General features: G+C 42.9%; 3 protein-coding genes across 6 annotated transcripts; all 3 read left to right on the forward strand.

Moving 5' to 3' along the window:
- The first annotated feature begins 1,360 nt into the window (after positions 1-1,360).
- On the forward strand, positions 1,361-9,615 carry hp1bp3 (heterochromatin protein 1, binding protein 3). 3 transcript variants are annotated; one of them, XM_084349580.1, is made up of 13 exons: positions 1,361-1,466; positions 1,939-2,019; positions 3,135-3,312; positions 4,028-4,090; positions 4,196-4,352; positions 4,441-4,584; positions 5,402-5,461; positions 5,797-5,936; positions 6,397-6,487; positions 6,930-7,089; positions 7,364-7,475; positions 7,620-7,781; positions 8,105-9,615. In XM_084349580.1, the coding sequence occupies exons 2-13, from the start codon at positions 1,953-1,955 to the stop codon at positions 8,658-8,660; spliced, it is 1,890 nt and encodes a 629-aa protein (XP_084205706.1). In that variant the 5' UTR covers positions 1,361-1,466; positions 1,939-1,952; the 3' UTR covers positions 8,661-9,615. The 3 variants fall into 3 exon arrangements, with proteins under 3 accessions (XP_084205706.1, XP_084205708.1, XP_084205707.1); XM_084349581.1 differs by lacking the exon at positions 1,361-1,466 and adding an exon at positions 1,654-1,743; XM_084349582.1 differs by lacking the exon at positions 4,028-4,090.
- Positions 9,616-11,597: 1,982 nt separating this feature from the next.
- Positions 11,598-17,540, forward strand: sh2d5 (SH2 domain containing 5). Its single transcript, XM_084348557.1, has 10 exons — positions 11,598-11,918; positions 12,327-12,391; positions 12,476-12,556; positions 12,657-12,731; positions 12,815-12,961; positions 14,361-14,561; positions 14,776-14,965; positions 15,329-15,437; positions 15,538-15,697; positions 16,434-17,540. Exons 2-10 carry the CDS (start codon positions 12,341-12,343, stop codon positions 16,638-16,640), a joined length of 1,221 nt encoding a protein of 406 aa, XP_084204683.1. The 5' UTR covers positions 11,598-11,918; positions 12,327-12,340; the 3' UTR covers positions 16,641-17,540.
- A 993-nt stretch (positions 17,541-18,533) lies between these two features.
- kif17 (kinesin family member 17) lies at positions 18,534-26,908 on the forward strand. 2 transcript variants are annotated; one of them, XM_084349578.1, is made up of 14 exons: positions 18,534-19,095; positions 19,341-19,487; positions 19,661-19,762; positions 19,957-20,146; positions 21,161-21,613; positions 21,714-21,808; positions 21,911-22,112; positions 22,205-22,302; positions 22,405-22,520; positions 23,032-23,260; positions 23,443-23,701; positions 23,794-23,855; positions 23,941-24,064; positions 26,365-26,908. In XM_084349578.1, exons 1-14 carry the CDS (start codon positions 18,865-18,867, stop codon positions 26,538-26,540), a joined length of 2,484 nt encoding a protein of 827 aa, XP_084205704.1. In that variant the 5' UTR covers positions 18,534-18,864; the 3' UTR covers positions 26,541-26,908. The 2 variants fall into 2 exon arrangements, with proteins under 2 accessions (XP_084205704.1, XP_084205705.1); XM_084349579.1 differs by having other exon boundaries at positions 23,944-24,064.
- The last annotated feature ends 779 nt before the right edge of the window (positions 26,909-27,687 follow it).

Below are 27,687 nucleotides of genomic sequence, written 5' to 3' on the forward strand. Positions count from 1 at the left end.
GGACAAAATAAGCATCACTTTCATGCATTGTATAGACCAAACTATTATACTTTTGACTGAGGAAACAAACTGCAGATTAATCAAAATAACTGTTAGTCATATCACTAAAGTGGATTGTGGTGAAATAGTCAGAATTTACACATAACAATGCAGCAGGAGTGTGATTAAGAGCAGACAAGGAACCGTGGGACTGAAAATACAAAATACCAGAGGAAATGCAGAGTATTTAAAACTGTCAAATCTACCAACACTGACCTAGAAACACAGATATGTTTATGATGTTTATGTGTAAATATTGAATACGTGCTCATTTTGCATGGGGGTAATTTTCAGTTGTGTGTATTTTCCACAAAGGTTTTATTTCATCACTCTTTCCAGAAAGCTCGCATGTTTCTAATGTTTTCTGTCTATATTTTACGGTCTAAAATTATGATTCAAACACAATTTTGAACATTTTACCGCACAATGTGTACCTCTACCTTTGATACTTTAAGTAATATTGGCTTATAATGCTGGTTTACTTAAAGGATAAGTTCACCAAAAATGAAAACTCTTTCGCAGAGAAAGTGTTGCAGCATCCCCCAAACAATTGAAATGGCTGAGGACTTGTTTTTATCCTAAAAAAAGATATTATTTAAACCCTGATGCACGATGGAGCTTGTACATCCACGACAGATTGGGTCTGTGCTAACACTTTTAGCTTTGCAGCTACAGTGAAGATTCGCTTAACAAAAAGGTGTAACTCATTATTTTTAAATTTTTTAATTTAGGATATCTCACTTTCCATCGTCATGGAGGTGAGTGGATAATGACTGAATTTTCCTTTTTGGGTGTGCTTATCCTTTAACGAATCCTAAAAGTTGCCTTCCTCACCATTCAAACTTTGTTGGCATTAGTCAACTACAGCTCCCATGAGTCTTTGCAATTGACTCCCAAACAACACATCTTAAGAGTAGTAGTTTATGAATGCTTATACAGTAAACATTGATTTATCTTGGTTAAAATACTGATGGGCTCAAATTGTATTGCGCTGAAGGGTAGAAGACATCTAGATAAACTAAAAAATGTGGACAGAAAACCTCATGTATCGTGTTTGAGCTTTTTAAAAGAGGACACTGAAAGAAAGGGGAACAAGTCTTTGTGGTGAACACTTTGCTTGTTAGCTTCTTTTCCATTAGCCTCTACCCGCTAAAGCTAAACAACGGCGGTGATAGCGACAGTCTGACTGAAGTACAAATGCTCCGGTGTGTTTTTAATGTGATGCTCTGAACGTCATGAGGAAATAAATAAAGGTTTGAACGGCTGGTGTCGGCGGCCATGACAGTGGGATTCCTTCGACGTACCGTGTGACGCCGCGACGTGACCAACGGTCCTAATGGGGCGGGGCTCGTAAACAGAGAAATCTAAATAAAGGATCGTGCAGAAATTTACCCCAAAGTAACTCACTTTTTCAGGACAAGTACAAGGTAAGTTTCATTCGCGTTATGTCGCACCATGAGCTGAATGTGTGGTTGCACGCGTGCGATGCTGGAAGGACGCACGGGCCGGCGGTTTGTACTCCATGCAACTGAAAAGAATTTTATCTGCCTTGTGCGACGCCATCACTGTGTGTAAAAGCCAACTGACAAAATGGCGAAATTGCCGAAATTTTCTGGCAACTCATGTCCTGGCGTCTGTGAAAATGATCGAAATGTATCGGCAGATGCGGGCGGCTGAGCCAGAGCGGCGTGCACGGCGCGGAAGGTGGTTTGTTTTTAGCTAATACGCGTTACAAGTGCACCTTTTCTTTCTGTTTGACGATAATGGGCCTCAATGAATGAAGTGGGTTTGGCAGTCTCGCCATTTCTAACCACGCACGTACATGGAATGGGCCCCGGACCGGTGCTGTTGCAAACGTGCTTTCCTGGTGTTCATATAAGTCTTATTTCCTCCATGCAGGTAAATCTCGTGTGATGCCGATTCGCCGAGCAGCAGCGACTCCAACCCAGGAGAAGGCCCCCTCCGCTGCAGCAGAGAAAGGTTAGGCCAGGGGTGCCTTAAACTAAGGACCCGTGAACGCACCATCATCTCTGACACAGGTTCCAGTGTGGTCACAGGACCCATTACAGCCCACACAGCCAGGCTGTGTGTTGAGTCTGGAGATGGATGTGTGGGCATGCCAAGTTTTGTGTTTACAAACCTCCTTCACAGAAACACCTCTGTAGACCTTACAAAATGCTGTCAGAATCAAATGCACTGCAATGTTCTGGGTATTTACAATTAGAAAGAGTAATATAATCATCAGGATATCAGCAGTCACATGGCCAAACAGTGCATCACTGTGTTGTTATCAGACATAACGCAACTGAAATCAGTTGCAGGAATAGCAAAACACTTGTGTGCAACCTTAGCATTGACCTTTAAGCTCTCCTTGATGATGAGGAAGTCCTATAAATCCTGCTATCTCAGTGGATAAGATGCATATCATGCAACTGCAGCACCTCAAGTTGGATTCCTGCAGGAGACTTCTGTTGCATGTTGTGCTCTCAGTGTGTCTTAAACTACGTTCAAATGATCCTCTTTATGTTGAGCATCTTTTTATTTGTGGGTGCTGACATAATGACCCAAATTGCATATAATTGTTCACATTTTTTCCCAAACCAGAACAAACGAAAATAGAAAACGGCAAAGGACAGTTTCCATAGTGGAGAAGTCAACAATGGTTTCCACCGTGGTATTTTAAGGAGCCCGACCGATATACTGGCAGGCCGATATTGGCCTATCGTAGATCGGTATCAGCGCATATGTTGTTGATATCGGCTGATATGAAAACTTATTGGTTTTAAGAACACAGTGCAGAAATTGATGCTTGTGGTGATTTATGATTAGTACATTTCGTGTGTTGTTTTTGTTTACTGCCTTCATTACATATTTTTGTCAAGAGTGTCTGATAACCCCATTTGAGTATAACAACACTGATATGACCTAGTAAACCTGACTTATTTACATCTATTCCTGTATTGAAAGTATTTCAGTGTAAATATTACAGTATTTAATTAAGCATTGAAGAGCTTTTTCAAAAGTAAACAAACATTATTGGCACTATCCTTGTGTGTTTCTGATTTAACTTAATTTCAATGACTTTCTCCTCTCAGAGCCTGAAGCCTCCTCGGAGGAGTCGCCCTCTGCTGACGAGGAGCAGGCTGCGTCTTCGGCCGCAACAGCCGAGGTCGAGGAGGCCGAGGCGACGGGTGAGACGGAACCCACAGAGAATGGAGAGAAGGCTGAAGGAGCCGCGGAGGAGAAGGGAGGAGAGGGGGCGGATAAGAAAGAGTGAGTCTCACCAGAGAGCGAATCTGCAACTCTGAGAACATTGCGATATTTCACTCTGATAGCACTTTTATCTGTTTATATTATCCTTACCTCTGCTGGATAACAGCAGACCGCCCCTCTCATGGCTGTCCTGTTGCATTTCCAAAAGATGTGACCTGTCGCAACCATATTCATTAGGTAGATATCAGACAGATGTACCCGTCCCTTTGTCCGCAGTCTTGGGGGAGACCAGGAAGAGAGGGCGTTGGCGTCATAAAAGTCTGATGATTTGTTAGCAGCTTAGCTCATATCTGAAAAGACAGAGCAGCATTATCTACTACAAGCTACAGACAGTCACAACAGTGTTTAAAAGTAATTTTTTTGTTTTTCCCCACGTATGCAAATATAAAATTAGGCAAAATTTGTGCCAAATTTTAGGAAAAAGCCCTGCGGTTAACTAGGTGATCGAATTGTTTGGACGTCATCACGAGCCTCATGTACAAACTTTTGTCATGAGAAAGTAACAACCTTTGTTTTGCCCATAACTCTGTAATTTTTGTAATGTCTCCTCCTTCCCTTCTCCCAGACCTTGACAAAGACCTTGACAAACATTAACATTTCTCCATCTAGTTTAGTACAGTAGCAATTCAGTCAGGGTCAAATTACCATGATGATCACTAAGACAGACCTTCTAAATCTTCATTTTGTCTTTCCCGTCGGTGACAAATGGACAAAGTGACAAATGCAAGGACTGCGCGGCTGGACAGTGTGCAACACACTGCTATGTTCTCCTACTAAGGTGAGGAAGTGATAAAGATAAGGGTGGTAACGATCACAGTGAAATATCGCTTCTAAAGATACGACCCACTTTACTGAACTTGTGTCTTGCTCCTTTCGGCGACAGGTTGAAGGATGGCTACAAGTATGAGAAGTCCAAATCCAAGAAGGTGAAAAGGACGATTCCCGCGTGGGCTAGCGTCACTGCCAGCAAAAAAGTTCCCGTTACCAACTTTGCAGGCACGCAGCACAGAGTGGATAGTATCCTCATCGAAGCTATTCAGGTGTGTGCAAACTCTCAACACAGTAGTCACATTTTGTTTTGTTGTTTAAAAAGGAAGCGGTTTGATTTCTGGTCTACTTTCTTTGCAGGATTGTAACGACAGATCTGGAGTTTCATACCAGTCCGTCCTGAAATATATTGTGAAAAAATACCCGGGGATGGAGATTAGTAAGAAGAAGTTTCTCATAAAGAAAGCAATGAAGAAACATTTGGAGAAGGGCACCATCAAACAGGTAAAGAATTGGGGGGGATATCATCTTTAATGTTCATATTTGGACAAAATATGTGTGCTTTGTTTTAGTGGAACATAATTTAAAATGTAATTGACTGGTCTTTATGGTCCGCTCCCCTTAGTTACTGTTGCTACGTCAGTCAAACTGCACTTTACAACAGAGGTTGTGTTAGACTTCCTTGTTGTCCGTCATTTTGATGGAGAGCGTGGTTAAAAATAAGTCAACAGCAAATTCAGAATGGGACACGAACCCCAGTGTTCTGGGTGAGAGTCCTGTGTTTGACCCATAAAACTACCATGACCTGCACCCTAGTCGGACTCTGTTGCTCCAACATTAATTGTGATGTTGAAGGAGCAGCACCAACACTGCGATATCGGATAAACCACGGAACAATTTCTAACTTCGATACAATTCCCCTGAAAAATATCAATGTTTGATACCACAGGGCAAATGGACACAACACTGAGAGCATTACACTATTGATTTTTTTTTTTTTTTAAAGATAAATATAATAATGCTTGTAAACTGTGTGGAAAGAACAACAGCATCTGAGTTGATGTACTTCTGGAGGAGGTGGGGCAATGAGGGCACTGCAGCGCAGAGGAGAGAAATACGCAGCTGGTTCTGGTGTATCGATGCAGAGAAACATTAGTACTGACACCATCTCAAGTATTCTCGATACAATTGCTAAGGTTTTGTTGGACAGTCTGTGTCAGGTCGAGGGTTTTGTGAACAGTCTATTTCACACATGTTGTGTAGGAACCCAGGAAATGAGTAAGGTCTGCTTACTCTTGTTTTTTTTCTGTCTCTCTCATAGCTGAAGGGTAAAGGCCTTTCAGGAACCTTCGCCATTGGAAAGCAGCCCACGTCGGCTAAGGTATGTTACAGCAGAGGGAGGCAGTGTGTTGTGTATTTCTTGTCAGGGAGCATCAACAGCTACACTTATAGAGTGATATTGATCTTCTCATCTGACTCTCGGCAAGAAAGCACAGAAGTGCATTTCCCAAAATAACACACTATTCCTTTAAGTCATGAGTGAAGTTTCAGTCCTGTCCATCCTAGTTTGGACTTAAGTGTTTCTTTCACAGTACATTATTTAACAGATCTAAAGCTTATGTTATATAGTCAACAGTTTCCTTTTCCCATTTTCCCCTATGAGACTGGGATGTGTTTGGTTGTAATCGTCATGTCTGTAAATGGATGGTGTTTTAGAAAGCTGCTCAGAAGTCTGAGTCTCTGGGAGATGCTCTTCCTCTCATCATCACTCGGCTCTGTGAGCCCAAAGAGGCGTCCTACTACGTGATCAAGAAATACCTTGAGCAGCACTTCCCCAGCCTCAACATCGAAAACAGGTATGGGCATCACATTTACTTTTTCCCTATTGATGTTGTTTGATGTATGAGAATGTCATTGTTGATTCACCAGTTATCATCAAGTGTCGTAAGTTTCCAGGAAAAACAAAATATTGAACTATTGATGACTAACTAGAGTAGATGCAAGCAACATGGTTGCATCTGGGAAGCCTGAAGCTGAAATGGCAGATTTCCTTGATAATAGAAGATCAATCTGTAAGATCAAAACTGTAATAAAATAAAAGTCAAACAAGTTTTTCATCACTACTGTAACAGCAGCTGTGGCTTTAAAATGTAACAACACAATTTTAAAAACTGCAGCCATAATGTGTTTAAAGTGAGTTTTCAGAAATGTAACCTCATAGTTTTACCAGTTCCCCTGGGTGTCTGTGGCTCAGTGACGTGTAAAGTTGTCTCTATTGAATATATTAATGATTTATTAACTCTGGTCGGTCCTCAGGCCAGAAGTCCTGAAGTCAGCCCTGGTGAAGGCAGTGGAGAGAGGACAACTGGAACAAATCACCGGGAAAGGAGCTAGAGGGACTTTTCAGGTAAAGCTCTTTGTAACACTGTTCTATTAATTTTTCTTCCAAATTGATTCACGTCTTTAGACTCGACTGGTTGCACATAATGTCCAACTCTGGGGAAGAGAAATTGGCAGCCGTCGCTCTCCTCTTCATTATGTGTGCATTTTTGTCGGGCTCTGCTTTGTTTACAGCCCTGACAAAGGTCCACACTGCCAGCTCGTGCATCATTGTTGTGTTACACTATTTCAGCAGAATTAGATATTGTAAGATAAAGATATTGTCGGGTAATACTCTCTGTAAAACATTAAAACCAGGGAGAAATAAATGTTTGTATAGTGTCTATGTTGGGTCTACTGTCTTATGGTCATATCGGCAGCATTAGAAAGCTGATATTTATGTCTAGAAGCTACAGTGAAGTGAAAAGACGACCTAATATCCTAAAAATGTCAACATCTGTCTCTCACAGCTGAAGCGAACTGGTAACCAGATCCTGCTGAAGGGCGGCGACCTGGAGGACGCCATCACAGCCGCCATCACAGCCATGAATGAACCTAAAACGTGCAGCACCACAACTCTACGCAGATACCTAGTAGACACCAACAAGGACAGAAAGGAGTACCAGTTAGGTGAGATTCCCTCGCTCTGCTGCTTACATTTGTTGGCAGCACTGCTGCTGACTACTGACTAGTTTCTTAGGTAGTTACAAATTGGACCTCATTCAAAGAGACAAATTAAAGTATCGTCAAAAAGATTGCAGTTTTGTTCTGCATGTTGATTACAACGGATTCCAAATTCTTCTCTGTGGAGACTAAAAACTTTTAACATGCACAATGACCTTTTTGAATAACGAGATTTGTTCATCCAAAATGCTGATACTAAAAGCTGAACTCTCTTCTTCAGTGGCCAATCTGAGGAGGACCCTGACAAAGTGTAAAGTACTCGGCTGGATGGAGCAGATCACCGGTCACGGCTTCACAGGCACCTACCAGCTCTCGTTCCCTTTCTACCCCAGGTACATCCACAGCTTTTGGAAAGAGTTATATTATTGAACTGTTTAATACCTTAAATATTATTTCAGTTTGAAGCCAGGCTTATAAGGCCACATTCACAAAAACACAGCTTATAAACATCTTTTTGTTTTGTTTTTTCTCCTAAGCCCTACCACCCTGTACCCAGACAAGTTCAAAAAGCTTCAGAACAAAACTACTGCGCCTCCGACCAAGCGGAAGCGGGCGGCTGACTCTTCTGACGAGGAAGAGGAGGAAGAAGAAGAGGAGGAGGAGGAGGAGTCTGAGGATGAAGCACCATCGCGTAGGAGGTGGGTGTACTTAAAATCCCACAGAGGGTTGAAGTCTGCAGTCTCTCCACAGGCATAGTTGCTTCAGTATTGTTAGAAATGCTCAATCAATCCTCTTGATGTCAGAATCTGAGGAGTAAAGATATAAAAACTTTGTCTTTGGAGAAGACGATTAATTACATAATGTTATACTGTCTGTACAAATAAATCTGCTTTGGAGTCCACGTGCAGGCGTTACTATATACATTGATGCTGTTTTCCAATAGCCTTGCACCCATTTATGATTTGTGTGTAATTATTCTCCTTCCACTTAGTAACAGCTGCCTGTTTTAATTTACTTCCAGGAAATCTCAGAAGAGGCCTCCACCCAAAGCTCGGCGCCCTCCACCAGCCAAGAAGTCTCGGAGCGCCAGTCAGTCAAAAGCCAGAGGCAGAGGACGGCCCTCAAAGAAGTCTCCGGCCAAGAAAGCAGTGTCTTCAGCCATTATGTCGGCGAGGAAAAAGACAACCTCTAAGAAGGAACCCGCACAAACGCCATCTAAATCCACACCTGTCAAAAGAGGAGCGCCTGCAAAAAAGCCCAAAACGCCAGCAGTGAAAAAGCTGACCAAAAGAGGGTCCAAGCGACCTGTGTACAGAGAGTCGTCGGGGGAGGAGGAGGAGGAGGAGGCGGAGGCGGAGGAGTTTGAAGACGCAAAGGAGACGATAAGGGGAGGGTCCAAGCGATCTAAGTCTGCAGAGTCATCCAATGAGGACGAGCCTGCGCCTAAAAAGCCAGCGACCAAAAGTAGGTCCAGGCAGGCAAAACCTGAAGAGTCATCCGGTGATGAAGCGGTAGTCAAAAAGGAGACAAAGAGCAACAAGAAGTCCACTCGTAAGTCCAAGAGAGGGAAAAACTGAGCCCAGAGAGCGGCTTCCACGGACTGGGCCGCTCTGAATATGCAGCAGTCTGCCGCTTTGTTTCAGCGCTCTCTCTCTTTATATCATTGTTTTCTCCCTTTTTAACGGGGCAGTAGTTTGTTTTTGTTTTTTTTATTTTATTTCTATTGTAGAATAAGAACGTTATCCTACCAGTTAAGTTTACTGTACGTTGAGAGTTTCTGAATCTCCTTTTTATTCACCATGTGTAGAAAAGCTCAGTTAGTGTTGCCGTTAAAACAGATGTGAGACCTGCTGCCAGATCAGGAAACCATAGCAAGATCCAACATACTGTAACTAGAGCCATGTAGTGACTTCCGTTTTTATATCTGTTCCTCATCAGATCTTTAGGTGTTGGAAGCACACGTTCCTAATATCACATGAAGCAAAATATCAGTGTTTCGGGGTTGAAAATGATGTCCCTTTTTTTTTTTAAAGTTAAAATATGGGTTGAAAAGGTAAAACGGTTACTAATGATATTAATGTTTTATAAAATGCAGATTTTAAGGTTATTACAATGTTTTGGCCACGCAGTACTGCACCAGAATCTGAATTTCTATCCATGTGTGTCCTCATCAGATAACAATGATTGATATTTGTTTATTTAAAACGTTAAACAGCCCTGAGAAAAGACTAGGCCTGCAGGTGACAGGTTGACGACTTAACAGAGGATAAAACACTATGTTAGTATTGATTTTAAAACGCATTGGGGAAAAAAACGTGTCTTTTTTTGATATGTGTGTAAAAGAAAAAAAAAAGCATATACATAAATCGATTTAATTGCTTCACAACTGTAATTCAGTACCAAACTGTAAGAAATGTGTGTTGTGAATAAGAAAAAGGAGGATACTAGCTCATACATACCCTGCATGCATGTATTCCTTGTGTTGTTAAGCTGTTTTTTTCAAGTCATTAATAAAATGGCTATATTTGTAAACCCTTGTTCATTAAATTATTTTGATTGTGTACAGGGAGAACATTGAAAAAAAAACATAATGGCACATTTTCTTTATTCCAGAACGTAAAGCAGCGTCAGGTGTTTGATTTAAATGTGATAAATGATTAGTTTGGTACGATGAGGCTGTGGGTCGGTGCTTCCTAACAGGGTTTCTGGGACAAGCCGGTGTCTTTTGAAGAAATTTAAATGATTAACTGAGCAATATAGATGATTAACCTGATTTTAATTATTTTACTTTTCTGAAGGTCGAAGTCATTATTAACACTAATGAAAACCAAGTAGACGTTTTCCTGAAAACAGCTGAGCACGAGCTCAGATTGTACAGTTTGATTTCTTGAGTAAGTCATAACTTTTGAAGTGCATTTTTTTAATTTGTGGAGATAAAACTTTGCTACATTCATTATTAAATTAATTGATAACATTCCTTTTTGCGTATTTGTAACAAAATTGTTTAGATTTCTGAAATGAGAATGGGACATTTCCAGTTTTCAGTCTATATATATATATTTTTTAAATATCCAATGTTTTTATCTATGAATTAAAAAAGGGGAGGCATTCTGTTATAATTCTAATAACTGTTTTATTATTAAATTGTGGTGCAGGTTGACTGATAAAATTGTGTACTACGTGTAGATGTTTAAAGTTAAGCTCATTTGAACTACTTAATATACTGTTGGGCGGTTTAATCTACATGAATGCATCTTATTACATAAGATCATCAAAAAACTTCCTGTTTTCAGCTTTGTGACGATGCATTTTCCAGCTAATCCAAGAGGGTTTATAAAGAGTTTATTTGTCTTAAGAAGCTCTCAACACCTGAGGGAACAGTTCATCTTTCAGTTTATCACAAACATTCAACACATCTGGTTTTCACTCGACAGCAAAGGGGACGAAAAATGTTAAATGTGAAAGGTAGCTGGTAACTAAAGCTGTCAGATAAATGTGTTGTAGTAAAAAGTATATTTGCTTCGAGATGTAGAAGTAGAAAGTTACATAAAATGAAAATACTCAAGCAAAGAGTTCCTCAAACGTGTACTCAAGTAAATTACTTGAGTAAATGTATTTAATGCAGTTAAAAACCAGCCGGGGACAGGTCACCAAAAATTGGGGACTGTCCCGGGACAACGGGGACATCTGGTCACCCTCGTACCGGGGCAGACAATCGACTGAATGATCCTGAGCTGATGTCCTGTTGGAGGATTGATTGCTGCATGTGGCTGCGGATGAAAGAAGGATTAACTCACACTGCTTTTTTTTGTACTTTTACTGTTTTTAAATCTAAGCTGCTACTACACGTTTTATTTATTATCACAGGAGGCTACTTTTTATTTTGTATACATATAGTTTTGTATTGCTTCTCTATGTATTGTAGGCTTGTTCTTTTATTGCATGAATGCACCAAAACATGGCATCATTGAAATGGACATGCAAAGTTAAGTAGCCCACTTGCACAGTTGCCACATCATGTGAAACTATTAATTAATGCCCATTTAAGCCTATTATTAATCTTGATAGGCTGATTTAGACTTTGTAAGACTGTGTTACCTTCATTATAAGACACAGATATGTTTTGCAGCTCCAGACAGATTTTTGTGGCTTGTCTGAATACATTCACAGCCACAAAGCGTGATACTTAAGTACATTCAATATCAGATACTTTCACTTTTACTTAAGTACTACTTGAATGCGTGTCTTTCACTTTAATCAAAGTAATATTTAAACACAACATCTGTACTTTTACTCCAGTTTGACATTTGACACAGGAGATATTACTTCTTTTTTACTTTATGAATACTTCACTGACACATTACTTATCCTCTGACTTTGTTGTTGTGACACTTGTGAGTGAATCCTTTTCCCACCACTGGACGTGTGACGTCACGGCGGGATGAATTGCGCAATGAGCAGGAATGTGCGGAGCTGGAAGAAAAGTGTGTGCGGACAGAGACAGAGACGACAGCAGGGGGAGGCTGGACTGATCCAACGCTTTATCTTCCGCTCACTTTCACATCCGAGGAGGAGAAAGTGTTTATATCCCTCTCTTCCTCGTCTTCTTCCTCCTCTTCCTCTCAGGAATCCTCTCCCTCGAGCCCCGCCTCGAGCCACAAGCAGCAGCGGCAGCGGCACACCTGGACCACGGAGCGGCAGCAGGTAAAGGTGAGGAGGTCCTCGGCGTCAATTACGGCGTGAAGAAGAAGGAGAAGAAGAAGAAGCAGCAGAAGCAGGCGACTGGGCGGAGGAGGTGGCGTGTGTGTGGCTGGAGGCTCTCCCGACTGTGAAAAGTGAGTTTCTGTGATTGGTTTTTTCTCATGAAGTGACTCCAGGTTGAGACTTGAGGTGAAGTGCGGAAATGTCTTGGAAAAAGTTTTGTCCCACCGGCGTTTGTCAGTCGGGACATGGATGGACGGACGGACAGTTGTTTCCTGGGGAGTAACTTTGACTTTGACGCGTTCACGGCCCCTGAAAAATGCTTTTAAAGGTGCAATGACCTGCAAAACAAAACACAAACTCCACCTTAGTAGTCATGTTCCTGTGGGCTCAACGCCGAGACACACAGTGCGTTTCATTTTCTTGAACCCACTATATCAGTACTGTTGTGACTTCTCACTCATTGTCCTACATGTGTGCATGTTTTGACAGAGTTTCCTCAGATTGTTTAAGTTGTGTCCTTTGCTGCCTGGTTTTTACAGATACAAGCAGCAGCATGGGTGAGGCACCAGTCACAGAAGATGGTACAGTGACACGATCAGCAGAGGTAACTCCAAACAGCTGATATATATTTACTTCAGTGTCTTTTTATGTTTGTGTTTTGGCTAAAATTATCTCTCCACTGTTAAAGTATGTGGGCTCATTTCCTGTTGATGACCGCTGTCTGGATGACCAGATAGAGCGACTGCACACTCAGCTCAAGTCTCTCAAAGTGAGTCCAGAGCCTCACGATGGAAGTCAAAATGATCTGTATCGTGAAAAAAAAGCAGCAACTCATAACCTGTTTTCCTTCATGTGTTGTCTTCGATCAGACGTGCAGGAGGAGGAGGCCCGTGTCCATCAAATTCTCCATCAAGGGAGTGAAAATGTACGATGAGGATGAAACTGTGAGTATGTTAGTCGATGCCGTGTTTTCAGATGTAGCTTCAGTCGCACTGGGGATCACTGATGTCGTGCCTCTCGTCTGCAGACGCTCCTGATGGCTCACGCTCTGCGTAGGGTCTCCCTCTCCACCGCCCGGCCCGTCGATGCCCAGTTCGCCTTCGTCTCCCACAACCCAGGCAGCGCTGACGCCCAGCTGTACTGCCATGTCTTTCAAGCAAGGCACGCCAGAGCGGTGAGATACGCAGCTAATGTCATTGTTCTTTTATGACGACAAAGGAAAAAAAGGTCTGTAGACTTAAATACAAGATGCATCGAAGAGAAGGGAGGATATGTTTTGTGTTTTAAGGCTAAATTTAAAACAAATTTGCACCTAGTTGAACTTTTCTCTGCAGGAATTTGTCACAGCCGCTGAAACTTGTATGAAATGCAATACACAGAAATTATTATGGTATATTGTTATAATTTTAGAAAGGCACGCCCACACAGGTGTTCAAAATTACTAGGTTAAGCTGTCCCGCCCTAACAGGTACAACAAAAGCATGAGAGTGAGGCAGATGTCGGTCTTTAGACGAGGTCTGTTTAGACATCATAAGTGAAAACACATGCCTGGGTGGACTTATGTGTGTGTACAGACTTTAATGTAACTATCACAACACCCTACAATTAACACAAGAGAGAAACACTCGTAAGACCACACACTTTTGGGCAGCGACACGCTTGTAAATATACTCTGCGATCTCTTGTAATTAGAGGCAGAGACAGAAGCTTTTCTTACCCAGAGCTCGACCATTTCAAACTCTGATCCGACCTCAACCATCTCTGATCTTAAATTAAACATTTAAACTTCAGAAACTTGCTGCTTTGGTGCAGATAATCCAGCGTTTGCCCGTTACCCCGACAACGTTCAGTCATTTTGAGTCAGCCCTTTGTAGTGGAAGTGAGACTTAGATTGAGGGATGACTATGAAGTTGCTTTGCTTTGAGATATTTCCTCTTCACTATTCACCAACACAGGGTTGTACAATGAAACACAAGTTGTGGTCGCTTTGTGCTACACAAGGAAAAAAAACATTTTTTATGGTGGAGTGTTGAGGATGAGTTCAGAAGTCTCACAGCCTGAGGAAAGGAGCTGAAAGGAGCGGATACTTCTGTATCTTTTGCCAGATAGCAGCAGGGTGAACAGACTGTGGCTTGTTGTCTTTTAGTGTCCTTTGGGCTCTGTGCAGACGACCCACTTCACCAGCATCACTGATGCTCGGTAGATGGTACCGATGATGTTCTGGGTGGTTTAAATCATTCGCTGTATAGCCTTCCTGGCTGGGGGGCAGTTCTTCGGCTGTGGAAACACCTGAACCACCTTGGTCGAGGTGTCAACCTGGCCCCCAAACTCCCCAGATCCCAATCCAATTGAGCATCCATGGGGCTTAATGGAAAAGTCTGATCCATGGAGGCCCTACCTCACAACCCACAGAATTTAAAGGATCTGCCGCCAACGCTCTGGTGCCAGACACCACACGACAACTTTAGAAGTCCGGTGTCAAACCCGAGTCCCATCAGCAATGGGCCCTCTGTGGATGTTGTGGCTGATCGGTGTAACTGTTCGGCTATCTATTCCCACTTTCTCTCTTGCAGGCTCAGTTCCTGAACCTGCTGCTTTGCCGCTGTTTCCAGCTGTTTCACTTAGAGAAACACCCAGAGGAGGCCCAGGAAGACTCTGTTGGCTCGCTGCCTCGTCGCAACCCCTCCCTGCTCAACCACGGCTTCCCTCTCAGCGTCAGCGCCCTGGTGTCCTTCAGAAGAGCCCCTTTCCGAGGGCTGTTGCCAGGGATTAAGGTTTGGACTGGAATCTGTACTTCTGTTGACTCTTACAGCATTATATTACTGCTTCAACCTCAGTGTTCACCTTTTAGTTTGCAGCTTCTAAGTGAATTTTCCAGAGGGTCCATGAGGTTGAAGACGAACCGTCCTGCTGATTGAACTTCCTCCAGTCCAATTTTTGACCATCCAAGTATACTTAAACATCATTTTCTTTTTCCCCCATCTGTAGAAGAAGAGTCAAAAGTCTTCGGATGACCCGGCCAGCAGCCAAGACGAAGTCTTCCCCACCTCCTCCTCCCCCTCGCTGGTGCGCAAGAAAGCCATCCGCACTAAAGCGCTGCGCTCTGGGGCCTACCGCTCCTTCACTTTCACGCCACTCAAACAGCGAAATGTTCAGGAGCGACTGAGCGCGTCACAAGGTGGGCCAAGTGTTCACAGAGCACTTTCAAGAGTCAAAGAGTTGATTAGGTAAAGCAAACCCCTCAGTGTCAGGTGATGGGCAGTCACTCACTGTCTGTTGTGGTGTCAGAAGGTAGTTTTTAATACGATGAGGTGATGGATACTGGTTTTTGTCTCACGTGGGTCATATATGTTCTTCGTATTTCATTGTTGAGCTTCTCCCACTGTTGTTAATTTCATCTTTAACAGTGAAACTCAAGTTTTGGTTTTATGGGTTGTTTCATTGCCTCTTGACATTTCCTTCACTGGGTTGGACTCCACTTTTGGACTTTTTAATGTAAATGTATTCGAAATCCCAATGATTTCTCTTCTTGTATGTGCAGCTGGAAAGGACCAAGACAAGACGCAGGCGAGGAGATCTCGCGCTCCAAGTTTGGCCGAAACCGAAGAGGCACTTGCTCAGGCGGTGTGGTGCTGGGCAGGTATAGCAACGTGAGTGTCACTTATGTATTTAACATACTTTAGACCTCTGGCCCTTATTTCGTCTCGAGTGTGTCAGTGGTTTCCTAATGGCGTTTCTTCCTTATTTCAGTGACAGCAGCTATTCCCTGCTTGCCGACGATGTTCTGGGATCGTACCTCCTGTGTCCACATCCGAAAAAACCCAAGTGTGGCTCTCTGATCATTCGCTTCCCCTCCGGCCTAATCACTCACCTCATAGAAAACACTCGTAAAGGGAAATTCGTGCTGGAGGTAATTGTTTTGTTGAATTTTTATAAATAATTAACAGCAAACGGGGAAGACTGCCACGTTGTATTTGCTTAGATTAGTGGAAAAAACTGAACTGCAGAGGAAGTTGTTCACTCTTCCTCTTCTCAGCTAGTTGCTTTTGGGTTTTTTCAGGGCTGCGCAGTCATATTAATTTAAGTAATCTACGTCCTTTATGGATTCCTATTGCTCTGCATTTCAGTGTTATTAAGAATATTTCAATGTCTCTTAATTTTGTATCTAGTGCTTTTAAGTGGCCCTAAAACTGTTCATTAATCATGGTTGAAGGGCTTCTCACGCACTAGGCCTTAGGCTTGTTGGTGGGTTTTCTTTGTTTTGTTTTGTTTTATAATGTTTAATTCCCAATTTTATCTGGTTTGTGGTGGTTGTGTTCTTACTTTGCGATCCACCACTCCTTCATGAATGTAGAGGAAACACTGACTATTAGGGAGCTGTGGGATCTGGGATAGTATTTAAAAATATGTTGATGCAGCACTCTGAAATGTGATGGTCTGTGCTGAAGAATAATTTTCACTTTTCATGCTAAAATTTTGCAACTATTTGGACTTCAGCATGCAAAATCCTATAAAACAGCACTGAGACAATCATATTAAGTCTAAAACTGCACTGAAACGTGTTGGCATTTGATTGAAAATGTATTGGTAAACTGACAACTCTGCATAACCCTGATTTCTTTTTCTTTCGTTTGTCTTTGGGGCAGAAATGCAAGACTGAGTTCAGTTCTCTAGCCGAACTGATCGAACACTACACAGAGACTCAGGAGGAGCTGCCGTGTTCCCTGAGCTGCGCCCGGGTAAACCACTGTTATGAGTGGGAGGAAAACGGCAGCCAACAGCTCGCTGTGAAGCCACGCAAGAGCCCGACCAAAACCAAAACTAAAAGTTCCCACAGAAAGGAATGGGTTTAAACCCCTGGACACTGCAACTTGTGGATCGTCAACTTCAGAGGATCCAGAATTAATGACATTTTTTTTTTTTTTTTTTTTGCACATCGGTATACTTTTACCTTTAAATCACATTTGGTGTTGCGGGGAGGTTTTACAGACGATATAACACAATGCACCTATCAACAGCGTTGGCACTTATGGTACACAAGTCATTTCTTCAAAGGGTACTTCTTTGTCAAAGTTTTAATATTTTGTGCCTGTTGCTTTTATGTTTTTCAATATAACTTTTAAATAATATTTTTATTTGTGCCTTTTAAGGTGTCAGTTGAGTTTATTAGTGTTTTTAAGAACAAACAACCTGAAACTTGTGCAGATTCTTGCTCCTGATGGCAAAGCTGTTATTGTTTTTTTCATAAATTCGAAAGATGTTGCACCAGTTTTATTGTTTTTAATCACATTTTAATCTTGCTCACACGTTACTCTTTGTGTGTTTGGGCATTAGACCTGGAGGAGACGTAAGCAGTAAAGATAATCTGTCCTGATATGAGAAAATATGAACATGACACCAAATACTACTACATCCTGCCACCTCAGGGTGAAAGTGTGCGTATATCATGGCCACTAACGGATGAAAGGTTGGCCGTGGTGTGTGCAGTCAGACTGGTTATGTTTGTTCTACCGGTAATTATAACCGGTAATGTTGTGTGCAGTTTAATACATTCCTCGCACACTGATTTTAACAGTGGTATGAAAATACATCTGCCCTGTGATTTTGTTTTCCGGTCTAAGAGGCCGTGTTACGTAATTGTTCCTTATGTGAGCACTTTGTACCGTCTTTTCCACATTAGACCGACAAACAAGTTTTATATTGTTCACCTCAGTTTGCGATTAAATGACAGGTGTTCTGTTTTCAACCCACAACCTTCAAAAAGTTTTGTCTTCCTTCACCTACGACTGTGTGGCACAACATCACCTGCAGCTTTGATATTCAATAATAACCAGGAAACCTTAGACTGTACGCAGTTTCTAAATCTTTGGACCACACTCCACAAGGGACTGCTTGATGTGTGAATGAGGTCACGTGAGATTTCCACGCTGATACACACTCAGTTGCCAGTTTATTGGATGCATTCATTTTTGAGAGTGTTATGTTACTTGGCCTTCCCTCACGGATATAAATGAGGTTGACAAAATAGGAGACACACTTATTATTCTACTGCGCTACAAATGACAGCTTTAAAAAAATGACTTTCCTAAACGGTTTCAACAAAAATGAAATTACAACCTTCCTGAAGTTAGGATTTATTGCAGGACTGCTTTTGTTAGACTGTTTAAGTTTTAGCCTGATGCACCGAATAAACTAGTGACTGAGTGTATCTGTTGATCCACTGCTTGCTGTAAATCATTACACTAATAAAGTGTTTAATGGCACTATTGACAAAATATGCATTGGCAAGAACTCAAGGTTAACATGGAAGACAAAATGAGTAACTGGGCATTTATTTATTTTTTTTAAAGAAAAGTTCACCCAAAAATGAAAATCCAGTATTTATCTACTCACCTGATGGAAAGTTAGGTGAAGTTTTCTAGTCCACACAACATTTCTGGAGTTTCACAGCAAAACATTGCAGCATTCCCCTGAACAACTGAAGTAGTTGGGGACTTGTTTTAAGACGAAAAACAACTTTGGCTACATGAGGTAAACTAAATCTCACTATACATTTGGACAGCACTAATAAACATCATATACAAATTGTGATTGTGTCATAATATGTAAAGATAGCAAATATATTTATTCTTTACCACATACTGTGTTAGCCTGCTAACTTTGACCTCACTCCCTCCTCATCAAAATGGCCGCCGGTGTGGGGCCTTTCCTCCCTCAGCAGTTGTTTACGGTTGCTAAGCAACTTCCAAATGCCGTAGCAGGAGCAGCTGAATGACAGAGGACCTGTAAGGATACCTGACGAGGACAATCACCACCGTGTCTGGGAGTATGTCTGCCTCCTGAACTTGACTCTTGAAGACTTTGAGTATTTTTTCTTTCTTCTTGTATGACATCTTCTCTCAGTGGACTTCAACCAGGATGTGAGCTGTTTGTTAGCCAGCCTGCAGAGCTCAACATCTAGCTAATGAGAGGATCCTGCTGCTGCTCTGCTCTGTAGACATGGATTCATAAATCAAAATTGGGCATTTTTATTTACTTTTGGGTGTCATCCGGCTTCTGTGGAGTGAAACCTGAGTCATGGGGTCTGAGGCTGTGAAGGTGGTGGTCAGGTGCAGGCCTCTGAATGACAGGGAGAAGGCTCTCTGCTCTAAGATGGTGCTGAACATGGACCTGCACCGCTGCCAGTGCTTCATAGAGAAGCCCGGAGCGGCGGATGAACCACCCAAACAGTTCACCTTTGATGGGACCTACTTCATCGATCAAACCACCGAGCAGATGTACAATGAGATTGCCTATCCGCTGGTGGAGGTAAGCTCCTTCAACAACTTTTGATTCTGTGTTTGGGTTGGAGATCTGTGCATTACAAAAGCAGCGCGCTGGTCACTGGACACCCTCAGGCCAGCAGCCGGCTATATCTTATTGCTAATGACTGTAGGCCTCATTATTTACTTAACAGTCTGCTGTCAATCACTCAGAAGGTCAGCAGGATGTTGATCATTTAAATAAGCTTTGATGCAAAAGGTGATTTATGCCACATTTTTGATTTTCTGCAGGGTGTCACTGAGGGATACAACGGCACAATTTTTGCATATGGACAAACTGGAAGTGGGAAGTCTTTCACCATGCAGGGAGTGTCCGAGCCTGCAGCCCAGAGGGGAGTCATCCCACGAGCCTTTGAGCACATCTTTGAGAGCATTCAGGTACGTTCAAGAGCTGCTTTTTAATTGTGCAACACATCCATAACCACAAGTGTGCGTAACTCAGTGATATTCAAACTTGCTTCACTTCAGTCTGCTGGTTCTGGTCTCTGTCTGGGCTTGTTTAAGCTCAGAATCATTTTTACAAGTGGGGTGTGTTTTTGTGTGCAAGCTAGTGTGCAGAAAATACAAAATTCCTGGTGAGGGCCTCCTACTTGGAGATTTACAATGAAGAAATCCGAGACCTTTTGGGCAGTGACACCAAACAGAGATTGGAGGTGAGTTGTTGTTTCAATAAACACATCGGGAAACCTGTTTCTCAGTGTCAGTGAACACAGTGCTTATGCTTCAAGTTGCCATGGTGACTTTAAAGCACTGTAGTTACATGACTCCTTGAAGGTCAAGGTGTTTGAACAAGCAGACAGGTTTGGATGATGACTGCATTTTCTTTGTGCGGCTGATGAATGTTTAGCTGAAAGAGCATCCGGAGCGAGGGGTGTACGTGCGGGACCTCTCCATGCACACTGTGCACAGCGTCGGGGAGTGCGAGAAGATCATAGAGCAAGGCTGGAGGAACCGGGCGGTGGGCTACACACTGATGAACAAAGACTCCTCCCGCTCACACTCCATCTTCACCATCCATTTGGAGATCTGCAGCACAGGTGAACAAACACACAGATGACATAATAGCTGCTGTAACAGGTTGAAACAGATCTGTAATCCGTTTGATAAACGGGTGCTTGTAGGAGCTTGTGATCTGATCCTTTTACATCTTAAAGTGTGACTCAAACACGTATTTAAGCCTTGAAAATCATTGAGGAGTTTAATACTCAAGTGTGTGATCATCGTCTTGAATTGTCTAGGTATAGTGAGACTGTCGATCTTCTTACATAGGACCTTTTAAATCCTACCAAAGAGAAATCCAAGGTGCTTTTTAACAATGTTGGTATTTCAGGGATGATTTGTTTGCTTTAAGGTCAATTTAATTTAGCAGTGCAAATTGCAACCAACTGAATACCCCTCGCCTCACCCTCCCCTACAGTAGCCCAAAAAACGCAACCAAACACTGAAGACCCTCTTTAGAGAAAGTGTTCAGTTTGTCCGTTCTGGGCTACTGTAGAAACATGACTGTGGAACATGGAGGAGCTGCTCCCTCCGTAGATATAAAAGACTCTTTCTAAGGTAACAAAAACAAAATGATTCTTAGTTTCAGTTGAGTTCAAACTGATTTAAACATAATTATGATTTTTATATTACATTTTTGCCAGTAACCCCCGAAATCCTACACAAGGGACCTTTGATGGAACATACTTTTTTTGTGAACATTTTTTTTTTCTGTATGATTTGCAGGAAACAAGTGACCTCTGTCAGTACTATAACATAACAGAATATCACGGCTTTAATATTCAGGTAAACAATCAATTCAAAATTACAAAAATAAACAGACAAAAATGCTAAATAAAAACAAAAGCAAACCACCTTCTCTTGGTTAATTTGTGACTTAAAATATTAATCACAATTCAGCAGAGCCATATTAAATGTCAAAAACAGCAACAGATACAGAAAAGTAACACCTGTTTCTAAATGGTTGAGGATTACGGTTTAATGAAACATACTAATAAAAACTTTCCAGTAATATTTTCTCTTCCTTTGCGTTTGTCACCTCACATTCTCAGATGCAGCTGGTCAGGATCACCTACGAGCAGGTAAACTCAACCTTGTCGACCTGGCAGGAAGTGAGCGTCAGTCCAAAACCGGCGCTACCGGTGAGCGACTCCGTGAGGCCACCAAGATCAACCTCTCCCTGTCGGCCCTGGGGAACGTCATCTCCGCTCTGGTGGACGGACGCTCCAAATACATCCCCTACAGGGACTCCAAGCTCACCAGACTGCTGCAGGACTCTCTGGGAGGAAACACGCGCACCTTGATGATCGCTTGTCTCTCCCCTGCTGACAACAACTATGAGGAAACCCTGAGCACTCTGCGCTACGCCAACCGGGCCAAGAGCATCCACAATAGGCCTCGCATCAATGAGGACCCCAAGGATGCTCTGCTCCGAGAGTATCAGGAGGAGATCAAGAACTTGCGGGCCCTCATCTCAGGCCAGCTCGGATCTGCTGACATAGCCTGTAAGTTTAGAAATGTGTTATTTGCTTCTTTGTTGATTGATTTTCATTACCAGTCTTGCTTGAAAGAAACACCTTTTTTGTTGTTTTGTTTGTGCTGCAGCTCTGCTGGCTGGTCAGTCGTTTGAAGCTCCCCCTGCCGCTCCTTCAAGGCCACAGTCCAGCACCACAGAAGCAGAGAAGGAGAAGATTAAAGAGGCAACTACAGGCCCTTCCCATACCAATATATCACCTCACATCTCTACATGCATTGTATAAGAACCAGGTGATTTATGTGTCTGTATTCTGCTGCCTCCACAGGAGTACGAAGAGAGGCTGGCCAAGTTGCAGGCTGAGTACAATGCAGAGCAGGAGTCCAAAGCGAAGCTGCAGGAGGACATTGCTGCCCTACGTTTCTCCTACGAATCCAAGCTGTCTAATCTGGAGAAGGCTCGATCCAGCAGGGGGAGCTCTGTCCTAAAGAATGGCAACAGAAAATCATCTGCACAAAACAAAGAGCCATGTAAGTGGAATATAAGGTGAATCTGGAGCTCCTCATTCTGTCAAAAACCTGTGCAACCTCTGTACACTGACACTGCTTGTCTTGCTTCTTAGCACCAGTGAGCTCCAGCTGTATGACACAGGTCGCTGAGGAAGAGCTCCACCACAACACTGATCCCATGTGCCACAGTGGAGACACCTCCCCGACTGAGGTACTGTTCACTCACATCTGCCACCACCAACCACAGAACATGTTATATTTGCTGGAATGAAGGATTATTATTGGGTTTTATCTCCTCATGTTGGTGAACCAGCCTGCAGTACCTTGTGCAGCAGCCAGTGTCCAAAAAGATCCAGACGGAGGCGGGCTCATAGACTCACCTGATATCAACTCTGCAGAGTCTCTGGACCAGCAACATGTCTTGGAAAGGTGTGTGGGAAGTCCCAAGTCCCTGGAAACCCTGAGATCCTGAACTGATTTGGAAAAGACATAATTTACATCCTTTTAAGGCTGAAATCTTCACTGGAGCTGCTAAGATAAAACTGCGCACTCCTTCTGAATCGGGTTCACAAGCTGGACCACATCTGAAGTTTAAATACTGTCTTTTAAAATCTATTTGGGATCTTTGGGCTTCTGGAGACTTGAATTAGGAGCAATTTTAAGTTTTTTTGGGTTGTCTTTTTCAGAAGTCCCCTACTACTTTAGTTGTTCGGGAGTATGTAAAACAGTTTAAAGGTGCAATATGTAAGAATTTTAATAACTTAATAACTAAGGCTGATACATTTCTACTAGATTTTAAGATATTTATATCAGTTTCAGCCTCAAAAACCCAGTAATAGTAGTGTTATTGCTGACATCATCCCATAGTATCGCTAATCTGATGATATAACCATGACAACGTTAGTTTTCAGTAGGCAGCTCAAGTGCCTTTTGTCTGCAGACTGCAGCAGCTGGAGCAGGAGGTGGTGGGAGGAGAGCAGGCCAGGAACAAAGAGTTACAGCAGAGACACCGGCAGAGGAAGAACCTCGCCGACCAGAGAAAAGTCCATCTTATCCGCGCTCTGTCAGAGAACGGTGAGGACAGCGAAAATGTGCTGTTGAACGTCTACAACTCCATCCAGGAAGAGGTCCATGCCAAAAACCAAGTACTGGTCAAGGTCCAGGGAAAGGTAGGTCAGAGTGTTGTGTTATGATGCATATTCAACAACGGGGTTCAGGGTGTGCAGTATAAGATACAACAGAAATTGCTGCTGGATACTGTGAAATCAAAATTGCAGGCTGTCTAAGCTTTCAGCACTGAAGTATTCCCTCTGCCATCCAACCGTTAAACCTCATCCACCTGTTGTGACAGCTGAAAGCAGCCAGACTGGAGATCCGTGACCTGCAGGCAGAGTTCGAGGTGGAGAGGAATGACTACCTGGCAACCATCCGGCGTCTGGAGAGGGAGGGTCAGTTGCTGCACAGCCTGCTGGAGCGCATGGTGCCCCTGGTGCGCCGGGACTGCAACTACAGCAACCTGGACCGCCTGAAGAAAGAAGCAGTGTGGGACGAAGACGGCGCCACCTGGAGGCTGCCCGATGTGATGGTGCAGAAAACGACACTGCCTTCAGGTCAAATAGAAAATAGAGTTACAATCAAAGCAGTTTATAGCAGTGATGTAGCTTGTCTTTAAATATTATCTCCCCGTGTTTCTCTCTCACAGCAGTGGCTCCGAAGCTTTCAGCTCGCAGAGGGTCCACCGCTGATGCTGGTGAACCATCCATGGTGGGTTTTATGAATCATCCATGCATCATCTTTTCTCACAAACACTGAAACACCGTCACACAGCCTCACTCCTCTGTGTTTTTAGCAGGTGGAGGAGGACAGGTACAAGGAAATGCTGGACCGCAGTGACAGCGAGAACATCGCCAACAGCTACTTCAAATCGAAGAGGGCGAGCCAGCTGCTGGGACGTGAAGCCACCAAGGGACACAGTAAGACCTGCACACGTCTCCACTGACCAGTGACTCAGCAATCCAACACATTAGAGACCACCAATCTTTGAAAGAGTGCTTTTTTAAATAACTCCTTGTATACAACTACCTTGTTTACCATAAAAATGTTTACATTAACAGTTACATAGCCTTACAAACTGATGGCAAGGATGTCATTACTTTATATTCTGAGGTGTCTTTGGTGAAAGAGCGAATAATCAAACTGAGTTCATATAAAGAAAAAAAAATGGTACAAATGCAATTTAAATTAAAGCTGCAAGCAGCGATGAACGGGCCCTCGCCCCCCCACGTATGTCAGGCCGTGGCGCCGTCGGAGGGCAGACGCAGAGGGCAAGTTTGTCCACTATGTGGCCCTAGAGCTCACCCATCAATTATATGTCATGTTGTAAGCTTTTTACAACTTTTTATCATCAAGGTATGAGGATGAGTCTTAGTGACGGTGAAGTCTGTGGCGTTAAATCTGTAGGGCAAGTTAAATAAAGTACGAGCCATGGAAATTGGTGGAAATGGCGGCAACATCTCAACTTTGAACCAAAATGGCAAACTTCCCGTTGGACTGAGGTAATGGGTCCAAGAGGCTTTTTTGTGCATTTGGTCACGATACTTATGCGTGCCGAAATTCATTAGTGTATGTGCATGTAGGAGGCGGGGCTTCAAGTTTGACAAAATGGCCGCTGTGAACCAAAGTGGCCGACTTCCTGTTGGACTGAGGGTTTCGGTACCGAGGGGTATTTTGTGCGTCTGGTCATGATACATAAGTATATCGGAGGCAAAAGCTTTTGACAAGGTGTCATCATCAAGGTCTGAAGATGATATTTAGTGAGTGTGAAGTCTGTGGCATTAAATCTGTAGGACTTGTGAAATAAAGTACGAGGCGTAGAAATGAAAAAAAAATTAATGGGAAAAGCCATAAGGGGGCGTTAGGGGGCGCTACTGAGCTATCGTGCTGCACATGAGGGCAGTTGTAGTATTGAATTAACGTACTCATGTGTAACGAGCTACGGGCCAAATCTGGTGACCCATGACTCATGCAGCCAGTGTAGTTACATGATCCCAACATGATTTTGAGTCAATTGATGACATGACCTGGAAGCTATTGAGCTAAAATGCTAATATTTACATATAAAAATTAATAAAAAATAATAAAAAATATTGAGATGTAAAACGTAAAAACAAGAGGTGTATCTCATGCAGCCAGTGTAGTTACATGATCCCACACTGATTTTGAGTCAATTCATCACATGACCTGGGAGCTATTGAGCTAACATGCTAATATTTACATATAAAAAATAATAAAAAATATTTAGAGATGTAAGATGTAAACACAAGAGGCGTATCTCATGCAGCCAGTGTAGTTACATGATCCCAACATGATTTTGAGTCAATTGATGACATGACCTGGAAGCTATTGAGCTAAAATGCTAATATTTACAAATAAAAATTAATAAAAAATAATAAAAATCAAAACTGCAGGCAGTGATGAACGGGCCCTCGCCCCCCACGTATTTGGGCTGTGGCGCCGTTGGAGGCTGCGCGCCCAGATGTGTGCTTGCCTGTTGCCTGTCGAAATTTCCTACCTAAATGGGATACTTGTCAGACAAAACACAACAGTGACATCTTCAGTGACTTCCAGTGGGTGGCGCTATAGATATGACACAGTACTGATGCAATGACATATTCAGGGTGAGCCCCTCTACATGTGTGAGCAGTTTGATGCAGATGGGCAATTGTATGTTGAAGTTATAAGGACTTCCTGCGTGATGGCGAAGGATCACAATTGACCGCACCGCCACGCCCATCAGGTGTAACACAGGCTGTTGAAGGTATGAAAATCGCTGCACGCCATTCAAGATGGCCGACTTCCTGTTGCGGCTAAAATTCTGACAAAAATAATTCCTGGCTAAATCCTTGAGACCCACGACTCCTGCGATTTTCATGATAATCCGAGAAAAATGTTGCGGGGAAAAACGACGTTAGGTGGCGCTATGGAGCCCCCTGGCAACACTCACCCCCAATAATTTTGAATTCAGATAGCAGCACACCAAGTTCCAAGTTTGGTGAGTTTTGGGGTATGTTAAAGGCTCCAAATATGCAGTCGAATGGAAGGAAATAGAAGAAGAATAAATAATCCTTACAGATACAATAGGTCCTCGCACCAGATTCGTGCTCGGGCCCTAATTAAAAGTAAAAATTCTGACGGCTACGGCTGAGTCGACTTCCTGCAGCCGTCACAATGTCACACCTGCTTTGACCCACCTAACAGAGCTCTCCTCCTGCAGCTGTCCACTCTCCTCCCCTGGTGAACGGGCCAGCTCACCTCACAGTGAGCGCTTCCGCCATGAACCCGCCTGTCAGCTCTCGTCCCTTCCGCCTGGAGTCGTTGGACGTCCCTGTGTCCAACGGTAAGGTGAAGCGCAGAAAGAGCAAATCCAACAACCATAGTGAGGGGATTTGAAAAGACTGTGAATCACCTACATACGGTTTGTCTGTAACTTGAGGAATGTATACACTGTGATCCATCACATGCAGTATAAAGTAAACGATGAAAAACGATTTTTTGATAACCACTGCTGACCAGAAATGTGTAGTTGTAACTTGAACGCTTGCTCTGAAAAGATAATGCTACCTACAGTATGATACTACCCTTGAATTCTTGCACTGTACTTAAAAACTTGTGCACTGTGAGACTCCAGCTTCTCTAATATCTAACCTCTCATGTGTTTTCATGCTGCTGCTTGTACACCTGAAGTTTAACCTGTTCCTGTTCTAACATTTAAAACTTTCTGTTGCTGCTGAATGGATCAAATTAAAATAATAAATACACTTCATGGCTACTGTCATCTACTTTAAAACATCCATTTAAACTTGGCTTATGTGGAGTTTTATGAACAGTAATAAGGAATAGGATCTCAGTCACCAACATGTCGGACCAGTTTGTCGTGTTATACAAAATTGATGCCTCACATGCGGGTCAGGGGAGCTGTTGTCAAGTCAGCAGTGACAGGTATCTCATGTTACCTCTGACCTCGGGGGTCAGCAGTGTGGATTTTTGTGTGACTTTACAGAAAACTAATAAAGATAGGAGAACCCTGAGAATCTGTGGTTCATGAAAATGTAGTTTGATTGCATAGAATTATAATAAATCCTATGATTTGGTCCATATCTCTAGTATAGGAGCTCCAACAGAAGCACAAAATGTTGCTGCATTTGTTTCTCCATAATAACCTCAATCCTTTCTGCAGCTCGCTCTTCTGCCTGTGTATCATATGTCTAACTTTGGCTCTGGCCTGATTTCTTCACCCATTGTTTAATATTACTTGACCGGCAGAGAGCCGTGTCAGTTTCAAAATTTGACACCCTTTTTTCGCCCGCGCGCAGTCATACTAGACACAGATACCGGCCCATTAGACGAGCCCCTTCGCCTCGCTGAGAGAGAACGCAATAGAGGGAAACTGTAATCGTTTCTTACACACTTATTCAATAGCTTCAAGACTGTTGCATAACAAAAGCCGAGCCATTCTCATAAGTCAGTGGCGGGAATTAGACGTCTTACATGCGAGGGATATTGAGACAACAGAGAGAAAGGGAAAGACCGGTCCGCT

The sequence above is a fragment of the Pagrus pagrus genome, assembly GCF_965226575.1.
Source record: "Pagrus pagrus genome assembly, chromosome: 3".
Taxonomy (NCBI): domain Eukaryota; kingdom Metazoa; phylum Chordata; class Actinopteri; order Spariformes; family Sparidae; genus Pagrus; species Pagrus pagrus.

Coding starts and splice junctions, on each gene's coding strand:
- kif17 (XM_084349578.1), top strand. CDS start 18,865: ATGGGGTCTGAGGCTGTGAAGGTGGTGGTCAGGTGCAGGCCTCTGAAT. Junction 19,488..19,660: donor ACATCTTTGAGAGCATTCAG/GTACGTTCAAGA, acceptor TGTGCAAGCTAG/TGTGCAGAAAATACAAAATT. Junction 20,147..21,160: donor TTTGGAGATCTGCAGCACAG/GTGAACAAACAC, acceptor TCACATTCTCAG/ATGCAGCTGGTCAGGATCAC.
- sh2d5 (XM_084348557.1), top strand. CDS start 12,341: ATGGGTGAGGCACCAGTCACAGAAGATGGTACAGTGACACGATCAGCA. Junction 12,732..12,814: donor TGTACGATGAGGATGAAACT/GTGAGTATGTTA, acceptor TCTCGTCTGCAG/ACGCTCCTGATGGCTCACGC. Junction 14,966..15,328: donor GCGACTGAGCGCGTCACAAG/GTGGGCCAAGTG, acceptor TTGTATGTGCAG/CTGGAAAGGACCAAGACAAG.
- hp1bp3 (XM_084349580.1), top strand. CDS start 1,953: ATGCCGATTCGCCGAGCAGCAGCGACTCCAACCCAGGAGAAGGCCCCC. Junction 2,020..3,134: donor CTCCGCTGCAGCAGAGAAAG/GTTAGGCCAGGG, acceptor TTCTCCTCTCAG/AGCCTGAAGCCTCCTCGGAG. Junction 7,782..8,104: donor GAAGCACCATCGCGTAGGAG/GTGGGTGTACTT, acceptor ATTTACTTCCAG/GAAATCTCAGAAGAGGCCTC.